Source organism: Scyliorhinus torazame, chromosome 7, assembly GCF_047496885.1.
Source record: "Scyliorhinus torazame isolate Kashiwa2021f chromosome 7, sScyTor2.1, whole genome shotgun sequence".
Lineage (NCBI taxonomy): Eukaryota > Metazoa > Chordata > Chondrichthyes > Carcharhiniformes > Scyliorhinidae > Scyliorhinus > Scyliorhinus torazame.
This window is the reverse complement of record NC_092713.1, coordinates 302,734,444-302,750,884: the sequence shown is the minus strand read 5'-3', so window position 1 is coordinate 302,750,884 and position 16,441 is coordinate 302,734,444. Positions and strand designations below refer to the sequence as shown.

General features: G+C 48.3%; 1 protein-coding gene across 1 annotated transcript in view; it reads right to left on the bottom strand.

Moving 5' to 3' along the window:
• hdac3 (histone deacetylase 3) overlaps window positions 1-16,441 on the bottom strand; it is a 48,048-nt gene that overhangs the window by 11,975 nt on the left and 19,632 nt on the right. The window contains 6 exon segments of the mRNA XM_072512675.1: window positions 1,149-1,213; window positions 8,071-8,144; window positions 11,551-11,631; window positions 12,941-13,074; window positions 14,885-14,940; window positions 15,032-15,088. Of these exon segments, the coding sequence (XP_072368776.1) occupies window positions 1,149-1,213; window positions 8,071-8,144; window positions 11,551-11,631; window positions 12,941-13,074; window positions 14,885-14,940; window positions 15,032-15,088 (467 nt within the window).

The following is a 16,441-nucleotide window of genomic DNA, read 5'->3' as shown; positions in this document are numbered from 1 at the left end:
TAGTCTACTCTCAATCATCAGCTAAGCGGTGGAAGGGGTCTTGAAATTAAATTAAATTAAAATTGCTTGTCACAAGTAGACTTCAAATGAAGTTACTGTGAAAAGCACCTAGTCGCCACATTCCGACGCCTGTTCGGGGAGGCTGGTACGGGAAGTGAACCCATGCTGCTGGCATTGGTTTGCTTTACAAGCCAGCTATTTAGCCCACTGTGCTAAACCAGCCATAAGCTGCTTATTGACGCTTAGTTTGGGTTCCGCCAGGGTCACTCATGATAGATTAGTTGAAAGATGGACAGAAGAGCTGAACTCAAGATACGGAGAGTGATTGCCCTGTACATCAAGGCAGCATTTGACCGAGTACGGCATCAAGGAGCCCTAGCAAAACTGGAGTCAATGGGAATCAGGGGGAAACCTCTCCGCTGGTTGGGGTGATACCTGGCACAAAGGAATATGGCTGTGGTTGAAGGTCAGTCATCTCTGTCTCAGCACATTACTGCAGGAGTTCCTCAGGGTAGTGTCCTAGGCCCAACCATCTTCAGCTGCTTCAGCAATGATAATAATCATAGTAATAATAGCAGGGGATTTCAACGTTTCCAATATTAACTGGGAAAGTCAAAGTGTGAAAGGCTTAGAGGACGTGGAATTCTTAAAACGCATCTAGGAGAGCTTTTTATTCCAGTATGTAGAAAGTCGACAAGAGAGGGGTCGGTGCTGGATCTAGTTTTAGGGAATGAAGCCGGGCAAGTGGTAGAAGTTTCAGTGAGGGAGCAATTTAGTGACGGTGACCATAACTCAGTAGGATTTAAGGTAGTTATGAGGAGGGACAAAGATGAACCAGAAATATATAATTTCAGCAGGATAAGGCAGGTTTCTAGCCAAGGTTGACTGAGAGCAGCTCTGTGGCAATGCATCTTTTTCTAACCACAGCAAACCAGTGGTTTACCTAGTTTGCCATCTACCATGCTGTCAGTTCATGCTAAAGGAGCTGTTGTCCAATGATAATAATTAATTTTCCAACAAAGAGTCTACAGCGGACTCGGATATGACCAAAGGAAAACCTCCAATAGTAAACACATTTCCAAAGTCACTAATTATCAGTATCAGCACTGTCATCTCAGGCCAGGCACAATGCAAGAAAGTTTTGTTACCCATGTCCTTTTATACTGAGGTTGAAGCAACCGAGGCGATCACAGCCGAGAGAGTCGGCGCCACACTGGAAAAATAAACAAACAGCGTTAGACACAAGTCACATACAGTAGCAAGGACAATTTGCTTTTATATAGAAGTTTTAACTTAGTTCCCCTTTGAAAGAGAGAGCTGACTGCTGGTGATTTAACCCGAAGATCACCACACTTCAGGCGATGGGCAAGGTTGAGAAGGCGGGGCCTTCATGAATAACCTGTCAGTACGGGAATTGAACCGGATGAGCTCAGTTGGCTGGACAGCCGAGCGAGGCCAGCAGCGCGGGTTCAATTCCCGTACCGGCCGAGGTTATTCATGAAGGCCCCTTAATTACCTAATTTAACTACCTTAAAAACTATGCCCCCTTCCCAACCTTGCCCATCGCCTGAAGTGTGGTGATCTCTTTTTTTAAAATTCAGAGTTCCCAATTATTTTTTTTCCAATTAAGGGGCAATTTAGCGTGGCCAATCCACCTACCCTGCACATCTTTGGGTCGTGGGGGTGAGACCCACGCAGACACGGGGAGAATGTGCAAACTCCACACGGACAGTGACCCGGAGCCAGGATCGAACCTAGGTCCTCGGCACTGTGAGGCAGCAGTGCTAACCACTGCGCCGCCGTGCCGCTTACAGGCCCCGCCTTTTCAACCTTGCCCCTCGCCGGAGGTGTGGTAATCCTCACGTCAAATCAGCACCAAGTGTGGCACAGTCGGGCACTGCTGTCTCACGGCGCCGAGGACCTGGATTCGATCCCAGCCCGGATCACTGTCCGTGTGGAGTTTGCACATTCTCTCTGTGCTTGTGTGGGTCTCTCCCCACCTCCCCCCAACCCAAAGATGTGCAGGGTAGGTGGACTGGCCACATTAAATATAATAATCTTTATTGTCACAAGTAAGCTTACATTAAGAACATAAGAACTAGGAACAGGAGTAGGCCATCTGGCCCCTCGAGCCTGCTCCGCCATTTAATGAGATCATGGCTGATCTTTGTGGACTCAGCTCCACTCTCCGGCTCGTACACCATATCCCCGAATCCCTTTATTCTTTAGAAAGGTATCTATCTTTTTCTTAAAAACGTTTAAAGAAGGAGCCTCAACTGCTTCACTGGGCAAGGAATTCCAGAGATTCACAACCCTTTGGGTGAAGAAGTTCCTCCTACACTCCGTCCTAAATCTACTTCTCCTTATTTTGAGGCTATGCCCCCTAGTTCTGCTTTCCCCGACCAGTGGAAACAACCAGCCCGCATCTATCCTATCTATTCCCTTCATAATTTTATATGTTTCAATAAGATCCCCCCAGCATCCTTCTAAACTCCAATGAGTACAGTCCCAGTCTACTCAACCTCTCGTCATAATCTAATCCCCTCAACTCTGGGATCAACCTAGTGAATCTCCTCTGCACTCCCTCCAGTGCCAATATGTCCTTTCTCAGGTAAGGAGACCAAAACTGAACACAATACTCCAGGTGCGGCCTCACCAACATCCTATACAATTGCAGCATAACCTCCCTAGTCTTGAACTCCATCCCTCTAGCAACAAAAGACAAAACTCGATTAGCCTTCTTAATCACCTGTTGCACCTGCACACCAACCTTTTGCGACTCGTGCACCAGCACACCCAGGTCCCTCTGCACAGCAGCATGTTTTAACATCTTACCGTTTAAATAATAATCCATTCTGCTGTTATTCCTCCCAAAATGGATAGCCTCACACTTGGCAACATTGAATTCCATCTGCCATTCACCTAGCCTATCCAAATCCTTCTGCAGACTTCCGGTATCCTCTGCACTTTTTGCTTTACCACTCATCTTAGTGTCGTCTGCAAACTTTGACACATTGCACTTGGTCCCCAACTCCAAATCGTCTATGTAAATTGTGAACAACTGCGGGCCCAACACTGATCCTTGAGGGACCCCACTAGTTACAGGTTGCCAACCAGAGAAACACCCATTTATCCCCACTCTCTGCTTTCTGTTAGTTAACCAATCCTCTACCCATGCTACCACTTTACCCTCAATGCCATGCATCTTTAGTTTATGCAGCAACCTTTTGTGTGGCACCTTGTCAAAAGCTTTCTGGAAATCCAGATATGCCACATCCATTGGCTCCCCGTTATCTACTGCACTGGTAACGTCCTCAAAAAATTCTACCAAATTAGTCAGACACGACCTACCCTTTGTGAACCCATGCTGCGTCTGCCCAATGGGACAATTTCCCTCCAGGTGCCCTGCTATTTCCTCCTTAATGATAGATTCCAGCATTTTCCCTACAACCGAAGTTAAGCTTACCGGCCTATAATTACCCGCTTTCTGCCAACCTCCTTTTTTGAACAGTGGTGTCACGTTTGCTACTTTCCAATCCTCTGGGACCATCCCAGAGTCTAGTGAATTTTGATAAATTATCACTAGTGCGTTTACAATTTCCCTAGCCATCTCTTTTAACACTCTGGGATGCATCCCATCAGGGCCAGGAGACTTGTCTACCTTTAGCCCCATTAGCTTGCCCAATACTGCCTCCTTAGTGATTACAATCATCTCAAGGTCCTCACCTATCATATCTTTATCTCCATCAGTCACTGGCATGTTATTTGTGTCCTCCACTGTGAAGACTGACCCAAAAAACCTGTTCAGCTCCTCAGCCATTTCCCCGTCTCCTATTATTAAATCTCCCTTCTCATCTTCCAAAGGACCAATATTTACCTTAGCCACTCTTTTTGTCTTATATATTTGTAGAAGCTTTTACTATCTGCTTTTATGTTCTGAGCCAGTTTACTTTCATAGTCTACCTTACTCTTCTTTATAGCTTTTTTAGTAGCTTTCTGTTGTCCCCTAAAGACTTCCCAGTCCTCTAGTCTCCCACTAATTTTTGCCACTTTGTATGTTTTTTCCTTCAATTTGATACTCTCCCTCACCTCCTTAGATATCCACGGTCGATTTTTCCCCTTTCTACCGTCTTTCTTTTTTGTCGGTATGAACCTTTTCTGAACACTGTGAAGGATCGCTCGGAAGGTTCTCCACTGTTCCTCAACTGCTTCACCATGAAGTCTTTGCTCCCAGTCTACCTTAGCTAGTTCTTCTCTCATCCCATTATAATCGCCTTTGTTTAAGCACAAAACACTAGTGTTTGATTTTACCTTGTCATCCTCCAACTGTATTTTAAATTCCACCATATTGTGGTCGCTCCTTCCAAGAGGATCCCGAACTATGCGATCATTAATCAATCCTGCCTCATTACACAGGGCCAGATCTAGGACCGCTTGTTCCCTTGTAGGTTCCATTACATACTGTTCCAGGAAATTATCCCGGGCACATTCTATAAACTCCTCCTCAAGGCTGCCTTTACCAACCTGGTTAAACCAATCGATATGCAGATTAAAATCTCCCATGATAACCGCTGTACCATTTCTACATGCATCCGTTATTTCTTTGCTTATTGCCTGCCCTACCATCCTGTTACTATTTGGTGGCCTATAGACTACTCCTATCAGTGACCTTTTCGCCATACTATTCCAGATTTCCACCCAAATTGATTCAACCTTGTCCTCCATAGCACCAATATCATCCCTTACTATTGCCCGGATGCCACCCTTAAACAACAAAGCTACACCACCGCCTTTACCGTCCATTCTATCCTTTCATATAGTCTGATACTCTTGGATATTTAACTCCCAGTCGTGACCATCTTTTAACCATGTTTCAGTAATGGCCACTAAATCATAGTCATTCACGATGATTTGCGCCATCAACTCATTTACCTTATTTCGTGTACTACGAGCATTCAGGTAAAGTACACTTATGATGTTTTTTATGTCTTTGTTATGAATCCTAACACCTTGATCAGTAACTTTTCGCAAATTATTTTTCCTCTTACCCTTTCTCCTAATTTTCCTGGTCTTTAAACCCATATCTCTACATAATAACCTGTCACGTAACCTGCTGCCTCGATCTCCATTAACCATTATACTGTCCATAGCTTTACACTTCCCTTCCCCCCAACTTGCTAGTTTAAAGTCCTTGTGACCAACCTATTTATCCTATTCGCTAGAACACTGGTCCCAGAATGGTTCAGGTGAAGACCGTCCCAACGGTACAGGTCCCTCCTGCCCCAGTACTGATGCCAATGCCCCATGAAATGGAATCCCTCTTTCCCGCACCACTCCTTTAGCCACGTGTTAACTTCCCTAATTTTCTCAACCCTATGCCAATTGGCACGTGGCTCGGGTAGTAATCCAGAGATTATAACCCTGGAGGACCTGTTCTTTAATTTAGTCCCTAGTGTTTGATAATCCCAAACAGGTCCTCTTTCCTAGTCTTACCTATGTTGTTAGTCCCAACGTGGACCACAACAACTGGATCCTCCCCCTCCCTCTCCAAAATCCTTTCAAGCCGATCAGAGATGTCCCTCACCCTGGCACCGGGCAGGCAACATACCATGCGGGACTCTCGATCTGGCTTACAAAGGATGCCATCAATCCCCCTAATTATAGAATCCCCTACAACTACCACTTGTCTTTTTGCTTCCCCCCTCTTGAATGGCTTCCTGTACCATGGCGCAGTGGTCAGTCAATGCATCCTCCCTACAGCCCTCTTCCTCATCCACACAGGGAGCAAGTACCTCATACCTGTTGGACAAGGTCAAGGGCTGAGGCTCCTCAACTCCTAAACTCAGGATCCCCCTACCTGCCTCCCTTGCAGTCACACCACTCTGTCCCTGACCACTGTCCGAATTAACAGTACTTATTCTACCGGGTGTGACTGCCTCCTGAAACAAAGCGTCCAGGTAATGTTCCCCCTCCCTGATGTGCCGCAGTGTGTGCAGCTCGGTCTCCAGCCCATCAATTCTGAGCCGAAGTTCCTCGAGCAGCCAACACTTGCTGCAGATGTGGTCACTGACGGTCTCAATGGGATCCACCTGTTCCATCATCATACAGCAACAGCACATCACCTGTCCAGCCATATTCAACTAGTTAATTAATTTAAATATTTTAAAAAAAAATTCTTATATAACCTCAAGGATAAACCCGAACACCAACAAAAACACAGCCCTCTCTGGCCACTCACCTAAACTCAGATGCACTCTGTTCCAATCAGCACTCAGTCACTCACCTAAACTCAGATGCACTCTGTTCCAATCAGCACTCCGTGACTAAAGGCACTCCTGCCACACCTTTTGTGCACTCACCTCTCCCAGCACATTAACATTGCAATGACGTTACTGTGAAAATTCCCTAGTCGCCACATTCCGGCGCCTGTTCGGGTACACGGAGGGAGAATTCAGAATGTCCAATTCACCTAACAGCACGACTGTCAGGACTTGTGGGAGGAAGCCAGAGCACCCTGAGGAAACCCACACAGACAAGGGGAGAACGTGCAGACTCCGCACAGACAAGTGACCCAAGCCGGGAATTAAACCTGGGACCCTGGCGCTGTGAAGCCACTGTGCTAACCACTATGCTACCATGCTACCCAGAAAATATTGCCCCTTAATTAGAAAATCTTTTTTAAAAATTGAAAAAAATCACCACCAGTTAGCTCTCCCCTCAAAGGGGAAAGCAGCCTGTGATCATCAGTGATTGACTTTACCTTTACTTATCGCAGTAAACAGTGGGAACTTCACAGAGGCGTTATCAAACAAATTATGACACCGAGTCTCATTAAAGGAGAAATTAGGGCAAATCAGAAAAGTTCAAAGGAACTATTTAAAGGAGGAAAAAGCAGTGAAGTTGAGGGAAGGAATTCCAGAACTCCGGACCCAAGTAGCTGAATGCATGGACACCAATAGTAGAATGATTAAAATCGGGGATGCTCAAGAGGCCAGAATTGGAGCAGGATAGATAGCTCTGAGAGGTGAAGGAGATGACCAAGACAGGGAAGGATTTGCAAACAGGGGCAAGAATTCTAATATTGAGGAGTTGCTTATTCAGGAGCCAGAGTGGGTCAGAAAGTACAGGGTGATGGGTAAATGGAACTTGGTATGAGTTAGGGAATGTAAAAGTGTGTTTTGGATAACCTCAGATTTAGGATGATAGTGGACCTGGACCTCCTTTGAAATAGTCACGTCCAGAGGTTACAGAAGTGTGGGATTGGGATTTCAACAGCACACAAGCCGAGTCAGGAGCAAGGTTGCACGAAATAGGCCGTTTTCACAATCAGCAATTCAAAATTGCTGGAGTCCTCAACTAATTGGCCAAAGGCAACACCTAGCCTGAACTATGCACGTGAATCCACGGAACACAAGAACCTTAAATCTGTATTCACCGCTTACTGGCCTTTCTGACAAATGAAACATTTTCTCAAGTACTCCATCAAAACCCTCGCACTTTAAACTTCCATGTTTCAAGAACAGCCCCGGCTTCTCCAGCCTCTCCACATAATCAAAGTCACTCATCACTGGTACTGTCTGCAGCAAATCCCCTCTACAACCTCCCGAAGACCTCAACATTCTGCTGCAGAGTGCTTTATACAATAGGAACATTGGACACAATACTCCAGCCTGATGCCTGGCTAGTGCTTCATAAAAGATTCAGAATAACTTTCTTGTTTTTGTACACTCCGCCTCTATTTAATAAAGCCCAGGTTATGGATTGCTTTTTTTTAAAGGAAACAGCCATCTCAATTTGTCCTTCCACCGTCAAGGATTTGTCAATCGAGGTCTCTCTGTTCCTGTATTAATTTTACAATCTTAACCGTGTCTCTCCACCACCGTCACGCAACGGCACTGCACAGCTGACTACATACAGCGTTCAACCTGTGAACGAGTGATCACAGAAGGGTGAATAGAGCAGCTCAGCTACCAACGCCGCGAGGCTAGCCCTATCGTTTCCCGCCTCCGAGCAAGCTGGTCGGAGAAGATGGTGAAGCAGCAAACGGTAAGAATTAAAAAGCAAACTTACCTGCAGCACGAGACACGTGGGCTGGTAGAAATCCACCACCTGTTTGATAACCGGCTGGAATAGGAGTCTGTAACCTGAAACCCAAAAGAAGGAAGGCATTGGCAAAGTCCAAAAACTAGATCGTCCCCATTGCCCTGCGACTGAAACAGGCACATTCAAACAGATGCTGTACGGAAAGGGTTCATCAGAGCTTCCTGAAGTCTGCTCATGTGAGACCAGCATGGATTTTGTTTGTCCCGCTGCAGCGAGCATAACCTCGAGCCTTTGCCTGTAGGGTGAGGAACTGAGCCAATTTAGATGCAATGACCACTGCTGTAACCTCTGGACGTGACTATTCCAAAGGAGGTCCTGGTCGACTGCCTACCTTTCCTAAATCTGAGGTTATGCAGTGGCCACTGAACGAATGGTAAATTTGATACCTAATTAAAATATATCCCAGTATGTAACTGATGCACATACTGAGGAGGCACCTTTAATCGGTTGATAAATTCTGCAGATGGGAATAATCTACATTTACAAGCTTGGTGAAGACTAGTTAGAAGTTTCACTTTTTTCTTTATCCGTTCACAGGTTGTGAATATTGTTGAATCGGCCAGCATTTGTTGTCCATCCTTAATTGCCCTTGAAATGGAGTCACTTTATGGGCCATTTGAGAAGTCATCCATTTTGCTGTGGGTCTGGAGTCACATGTAAGACAGACCGGGTAAATCAGTGAACCAGCTGGGTTTTTAACAACAATTGATGATAGTTTCAAGGTCACCATTACAGAGACCAGGGGCGGGATTCTCCCCTACCCGGCGGGGTGGGGGGTCCCGGCGGGACGGAGTGGCGTGAACCACTCCGGCGTCGAGCCACCCCAAAGGTGCGGAATCCTCCGCACCTTCAGGGGCTGGGCCTGCCCTGGAGTGGTTTGCGCCCCGCCGGCTGGCAGGAAAGGGGCTTGGCGCCACGCCAGCCGGCACCGAAGGGCCTCCGGCAGCTGGCGCAAGTTGGTGCAAGCACGGGAGCGCCAGCATGTGCTGGCGTCATCCCCGCGCATGCGCAGTGGGCTCCGTTTCCGCACCGGGAATGGCGGACCGCTACAGCCTCCGGTGCGGATGAATAGAGTGCCCCCACGGCACAGGTCTGCCGGGGATCGGTGGGCCCCAATCGCGGGCCAGGCCACCGTGGGAGTACCTCCCGGGGCCAGATCCCCCCGCGCCCCCCTCCCCAAGAACCCCGGAGCCCGCCGGCGCCACCAGGTCCCGCCGGCAAGGGACCTACTCCAATTTACGCCGGCAGGAATGGCAAAAGGTGGGCGGGACTTCGGCCCATCACGGCCTGGAGAATTCGGGCAGCCCCGGCGCCCATTGTGTCACGCCGGACCCCGCCATTCTCCGAGGCAGACGGCACGACTCACACAGTGCCGATTTTTGGAGGCAGGAGAATTAGGAGGACGGTGGGGGTGGGATTCACGCTGACCCCCGGCAATTCTCCGACCAGGCGGGGAGGTCGGAGAATCCCATCCCAGCTTTTTAACTTGCAGATTTACGGAATTTCAATTCCAGCAGCTGCCAGCTGTGGGATTCGAGCCCGTGTCCCCAGAGAATGCGATCTGTACCTTATCAGCCCAGTGACATGACCACTATCCCACCATATACCCCTTAATAATAACAAACTATTGATAGGATCACAAAGTTGGGGAATGGAAAGAAAACTTGTATGTACACGCACACATACGAACCCAGAAGTTATCAAATTCCAACTGACTATCTTGTAGTGCAGGCTAGCCTTTCAGAGTACTCCCTGAGAGATTGAGTGGGACGAAAGCTGCCTTTCGTTCTATTTGATCTCATTCCTCTGGGACACCAAACCCAGCATCTACTCATTATAATATCCAACTATAATGATACAGGGGGCCAGTTTAGCTCAGTAGGCTGGACAGCTGATTTGTGATGCCGAGCAAGGCCAACAGCACAGGTTCAATTCCCGTACCGGCTGAGGTTATTCACGAAGACTCCGTCTTCTCAACCTTGCCCCTCGCCTGAGGTGACCCAAGGTTAAATCACCAATAGTCAGCGCTCCCCCCTCAAAGGGAAAAGCAGCCTATGGTCATCTTGGACTATGTTGACTTTACTATAATGATACAGAACATTTAGCCCATCAAGCATGTGCCCACTCTCTGAAATAATTATTCTATTAGTCCCGCTACTGTGCTCTTTCTCCACAGCCCTCCAAATTTTCCTTTTGAGTATTCACCCAGTTCCTTTTGAAAGGAGCTGCTGAATCTGCTTCCACCACCCTTTCAGGCTGCACAACACATCGCTGCCACTAAAAAGATTATCACCATCCCTCTGGTTTCTTTGCTAATTATTTTAAATCTGTGCAAAAGCAAAAATACTGCAGATACTGGGAATGTGAAATGGAAACCGAAAATGCTGGAAGATACGGGGCAGCTTAGGCAGCATCTGTATAAAGAAAAAGAGTTAACGCTTCAGATCGATGACCTTTCATTAGGACATTTTCTGGTCTGTTCGGACTTGGTGACTGTTTCCACCATTTTCTATTTTTATCCTAAATCGCCGTCTGTTGTCCCCTATTTTAAAATGAGTCCCATACCCTGTCAACATGTCTCATATTTTTCAAAGCGGGCTCCCGATTTGCCCCTCACATCCTTGAATCTGTGTCCTCCTGTTCTGTGGCCCGGTTCTATCTGAAAGTATTGTCCAGCTTCACCTTCCCTCTTTATTGAGTCAAAAATTTAAACCACTGCCTGGACCGACCACAAGAGACTGCACACCCATACCTCGTGTCAACTACACAAGTTTTATTGTCGGCATCTTATGAATAATAAGAATAGCTTATTGTCACAAGTAGGCTTTAATGAAGTTACTGTGAAAAGCCCCTAGTCGCCACATTCCGGCGCCTGTTCGGGGAGGCTGGTACGGGAATTGAACCCGCGCTGCTGGTCTTGTTCTGCATTACAAGCCAGCTGTTTAGCCCACCTTCACAGTACAACTGACCCGATAAAGGCAGTGCAGTGGATATTATACTGGGACTATGATCCTGAGACTGGAGTTAATAATCCAGACAGCACTAGTTCAAATCTTCACTGCGGCCATTTGAGAATGTGAATTCAGCTTGAAAAAAGATCTGCGAATAAAAGGGCTGGTCACGGTAAGTGACCGTGAACCTGTCAGATGGTCAGAAAAATGCCCCAATGTCCTTCCACTGTGTGTGGGCCCATAAGTGCCACAGTGAAGTCTTGGACTCCTAATTGCCTCCAAAGTAGTTTAGAAACCCCCTCTATTGTGCCAGTGGTTGCAGGAGGGCCCTCTGCCACCGTCTCAGGAAGAATAGGAATGGGCGATAAATGCTGGCTAGCAATGCCCACATCCTGAGAAACTGTATCGGATAGACAAGCTCAGGGTGACGCATAATGGAAAGGTTAGACAGATAATTGCGGGAACAAGTTAAAGGGATTGAAAGCTCTTCCCTTACTTTGGTCATCGATTCCATCCCGGAGTGGAACATTCAGGCAATAGTACCGTCCGCTTTCGGCACCAACTTCATACATGTCACCTACAAAATGAATTTGAAACACCTCACTCTTCACAATCTACACCAAAAATACAAAGAACACCCTTTCTTTAATGAAAAGTAATTGCAATATTTTAAAACAATAATCATCTGAAAAGAAATTAACTTCAGAAGTAGCGAAGCATTGGACCAGGAGGTGGCTAGTCAGCCTCTGGAGCTTGTTCTGATATCTCTCCATCAGAGGATCCCCTCCACTGACCTCATCAACTCCTTTAATCATTTCTATCACCTCGATGAGATCACATCCCAGTCTACAACTCCAGGAAATACAGATCATCTTCATAAGAAATGCCTTAACCAGTCTCTCTCTCTCTCTCCATAAAGACTGAATGATCTGCATTTTTACACAAAGTTTCTAGAAATGAGGTGAGTGATGGTTGGGCAAGTGAGAAATGTTGGCCTGGACACCAGGAGAGATGCCTGCACTTCTCTTGAGCAACTAGAATGCACTGTCTAACAGCCACCAGGACAGGCTAATGGGATCTTGGAACATCCCTTACAGAGGACTGCATTCCAACACTGCAGCACTCCTTCAGCAATGCCCCAGACAGTGCAGTGCTCCCTCAGCACTACTCTGCCGATAGTGGCAGCACTGAGGGAGTGCTGCACCGTCGGAGCGGCAGTGTTGAGGGAATGCTGCGCTGTCATAGCAGTAGTACTGAGGGAGTGCTGTGCTGTCAAGAGTGGTGGTACCGAGGGAATGCTGTGCTGTCAGAGTGGTAATACTGAGGGAGTGCTGCGCTGTTGGAGGGGTAGTGATGAGGGAGTACTGCGCTGTCGGAGTGGTAGTACTGAGGGAGTGCTGCACTGTCGGAGCGGGAGTGCTGCACTGTCGGAGCGGCAGTGTTGAGGGAATGCTGCGTTGTTAGAGGGACAGTACTGATGTGCTGCACTGTCGGAGTATAGTACTGAGGATGTGCTGCACTGTCGGAGTGGTAGTACTGAGAAAGTGCAGCACTCTGACAGCGCAGCACTGGGAGGGTCAGTCTGTGCACTCACATCCTTGATCAGGACATGGACCCACTCTGAGTTTGGAGGGGTGTGTTCTACTGAATCAAGCTGCCAACAGTGCAACTGCACAATTCACCAGAGATTTAATGAATTTGAACATAGTGATGTTTTCCTGTCCATTTACATTCAGGTTCTGCACCGACCACTGGTTTCTATGGATGGCTTCAGTCTATTTTCCTGAGGAAATTGCTACTATGAAGAACTTGGGCTTTTGTGGAAAAGAAGTTTTACTGAATTCGGTTTTTGATCCATGTCCTGATCACTGGCTCCAAAATCTCACCTGTTCCTGGGAAAAAGTAATTCCCATATTTATGGAAGGACACTGTCATTACTCGGTCAGTGAGGTAAAACGCTTCCTGCACCCCATCACCATGATGAATATCAATGTCAATGTACAGGACACGCGGATGGTATCTGCAGGGAATAAATGGTTAATAGAGTTAAGGAATCGCTTCTTGTCCAAAAAACACACCCGACACAGGGATTTGACAGATTTCCAGTCACTAAAATAATCCTTCAAAGTAGCTGGCGAGAGACTTACCTTTGAGGGGGAGAACTGACTGGTGGTGGTTTAACCGGAGGATCACCACACCTCAGGCGAGGGGCAAGGTTGAGAAGGTGGGCCTTCATGAATAACCTCAGCCTTTACGGGAATTGAACCCGTGATGCTGGCCTTGCTCTCCATCACGAGCCAGCTGTCCAGCTGTGAGCTAAACCGGCCCTCCCGGGAGGACTAACAAGGCAAGGGAATACGCAATAAACGGTAGGAGGTACAGAGGACCAGAGGGACTTTGGTGTGCACGTCCGTAGGTCCCTGAAGGCAGCACAGCAGGCAGATAAGGTGGTTAAAAAGGCATATGGCACAGAATATAAGAGCCAGGGGTTATGATGGAGCTATATAAAACACTCGTTAGGCCACAGTTAAAGTACTGTGAGCAGTTCTGGTCGCTACACTATAGGAAGGATGTGATTGCACTTGAAAGGAGGCAGAAAGATTCACCAGGATGTTTCCAGGGATGGAGCATTTCAGCTATGAAGAGAGGCTGGATAGGCTCGGGTTGTTTTAGAACAGAGAAGGTTGAGGAGGCACCTCATCGAGGTGTACAAAATTATGAAGGACATAGATAAGGTAGATAGGTAGAAACTTTCCACCTAAGTTGCGGGATCAATGACCAGGGGGGCATAGATTTAAGGTAAGGGGCAGGAGATTAGAGGGGATTCGATGAAAAACATTTTCATGCAGAAGGTGATGAGAATTAGGGACTCACTGCCTGAAAGGGTGGCGGTGGGGAAACCCTCAAAGCATTTAAGAAGCATTTAGATGAGTACTTAGTGCCATAGCGTACAAGGCTACGGGCCAAGTGCTACAAATGGGATTAGAATAAATCATAAAATCCCTATAATTCAGAAGGCGGCCTTTAGCCCATCGAGTCTGCACCAGCCCCTGCACCAAGAACCCTACCTCAGCCCAATCCCGCACCCCATCCCCATTACCCCACCTAACCTTTGGGCAATATTTGCATGGCCAACACACACTAACCTACAAATATTTGTACTGGAAGAGATAAGCACTTGATGGCCGGCTTAGGCACAATGAACCAAACTCTTTGATGTGTTCTCCTGAACCTCAATAGCTCTTTGGGAGGGGGAGATCGATCCAGATTGCCACGACCCTCTGTGCGAAGAAATGCTGTCTGACATCACCCCTAAACAGCCTACCCTTGGGGAGAGTAAGAGCCCAGGGGGAGAAGGTCATGCTTCCAGCTGCCCCTCACTTGCTTACTGCTGACCACAGTACCCTGGATGGTCACCCATGTTGCCCACCCCTTGGGCCTGCCCTCTGCCACTGACACCGAAAAGGTCTTTGCTCACTCAGTCTGGCAACAACTGCACCAGGCTACCCAACCGGTACGGAATGGAGGCAAGTGAAGTATAAAATATAACAAGTATAGGTTGCCCCGATTTGCACAGGTTCTCCCACACTCTGCACTCATACAGAAGATATCCAGAAAACCTTGCATGTGTACAGTTCAGTTCATTCTCTCAGAATGTCCCAAAGCACTTCACCAAAGTGAGTGCAGTCACTGGTGCAACGTAGGAAATGCAGAAAATCAGACCACTAATATTCAGGATTGTTCTCTACTAGCAAAACTCCAAAGAGGGGGAGAAATTGTGACATTCTACCCCCTGCTTTGTCTGAAATATAATTGTGTAAATGTCTTACTTCAGAAGTTCCAGGATTCCAATGACAATATCATTCACATAACAGAATCCCGAAGCCTGCAGGAAGAAAAATGGTGAAGAGGGAAGATTTTAGATTGCGTTCAGGAGTGCTGGACTTGACCACATGTTTTATTATATAATGTTATACCTCAAATTTCTTGGCGTGATGAAGTCCTCCGGCCCAATTAATGGCGATATCACAAACCTTAAAACAGAGTGTAATTTGTCAACAGGCTGTACTCAACACTACTTTAACAATAACAAAAAGAGCAGTCAGGCAGGAGAAAGTGGGAGAGAGAAAGAGAGTGGGAGAGAGAGAGAGGGAGAGAGTGGGAGAGAGAGAGGGAGAGAGTGGGAGAGAGAGAGGGAGTGGGAGAGAGACAGGGAGAGAGTGGGAGAGAGAGGGGGGGAGAGAGAGAGAGAGAGAGAGGGAGAGAGTGGGAGAGAGAGAGGGAGAGAGAGTGGGAGAGAGAGAGAGAGGGAGAGAGAGAGAGGAAGGGAGAGAGAGGGGGAGTGGGAGAGAGAGAGGGAGTGGGAGAGGGAGTGGGGGAGAGAGGGAGAGAGTGGGAGAGAGTGGGAGAGAGAGAGAGAGGGAGAGAGAGAGGGGGGAGTGGAAGAGCGAGGGGGAGTGGGAGGGAGAGAGAGAGAGAGGGAGAGAGAGAGGGAGAGAGAGAGGGAGAGAGAGAGGGAGAGAGAGAGGGAGAGAGAGAGGGAGAGAGAGAGGGAGAGAGAGAGGGAGAGAGAGAGGGAGAGAGCGAGGGGGAGTGGGAGGGAGAGAGAGAGAGGGAGAGAGAGAGAGGGAGAGAGAGAGAGGGAGAGAGAGAGAGGGAGAGAGAGAGCGAGTGGGAGAGAGCGAGTGGGAGAGAGCGAGTGGGAGAGAGCGAGTGGGAGAGAGCGAGTGGGAGAGAGCGAGTGGGAGAGAGCGAGTGGGAGAGAGCGAGTGGGAGAGAGCGAGTGGAGAGAGCGAGTGGGAGAGAGCGAGTGGGAGAGAGCGAGTGGGAGAGAGCGAGTGGGAGAGAGCGAGTGGGAGAGAGCGAGTGGGAGAGAGCGAGTGGGAGAGAGCGAGTGGGAGAGAGCGAGTGGGAGAGAGCGAGTGGGAGAGAGCGAGTGGGAGAGAGCGAGTGGGAGAGAGCGAGTGGGAGAGAGCGAGTGGGAGAGAGCGAGTGGGAGAGAGCGAGTGGGAGAGAGCGAGTGGGAGAGAGCGAGTGGGAGAGAGCGAGTGGGAGAGAGCGAGTGGGAGAGAGCGAGTGGGAGAGAGCGAGTGGGAGAGAGCGAGTGGGAGAGAGCGAGTGGGAGAGAGCGAGTGGGAGAGAGCGAGTGGGAGAGAGCGAGTGGGAGAGAGCGAGTGGGAGAGAGCGAGTGGGAGGGGAGAGAGCGAGTGGGAGAGAGCGAGTGGGAGAGAGCGAGTGGGAGAGAGCGAGTGGAGAGAGCGAGTGGGAGAGAGCGAGTGGGAGAGAGCGAGTGGGAGAGAGAGCGAGTGGGAGAGAGCGAGTGGGAGAGAGCGAGTGGGAGAGAGCGAGTGGGAGAGAGCGAGTGGGAGAGAGCGAGTGGGAGAGAG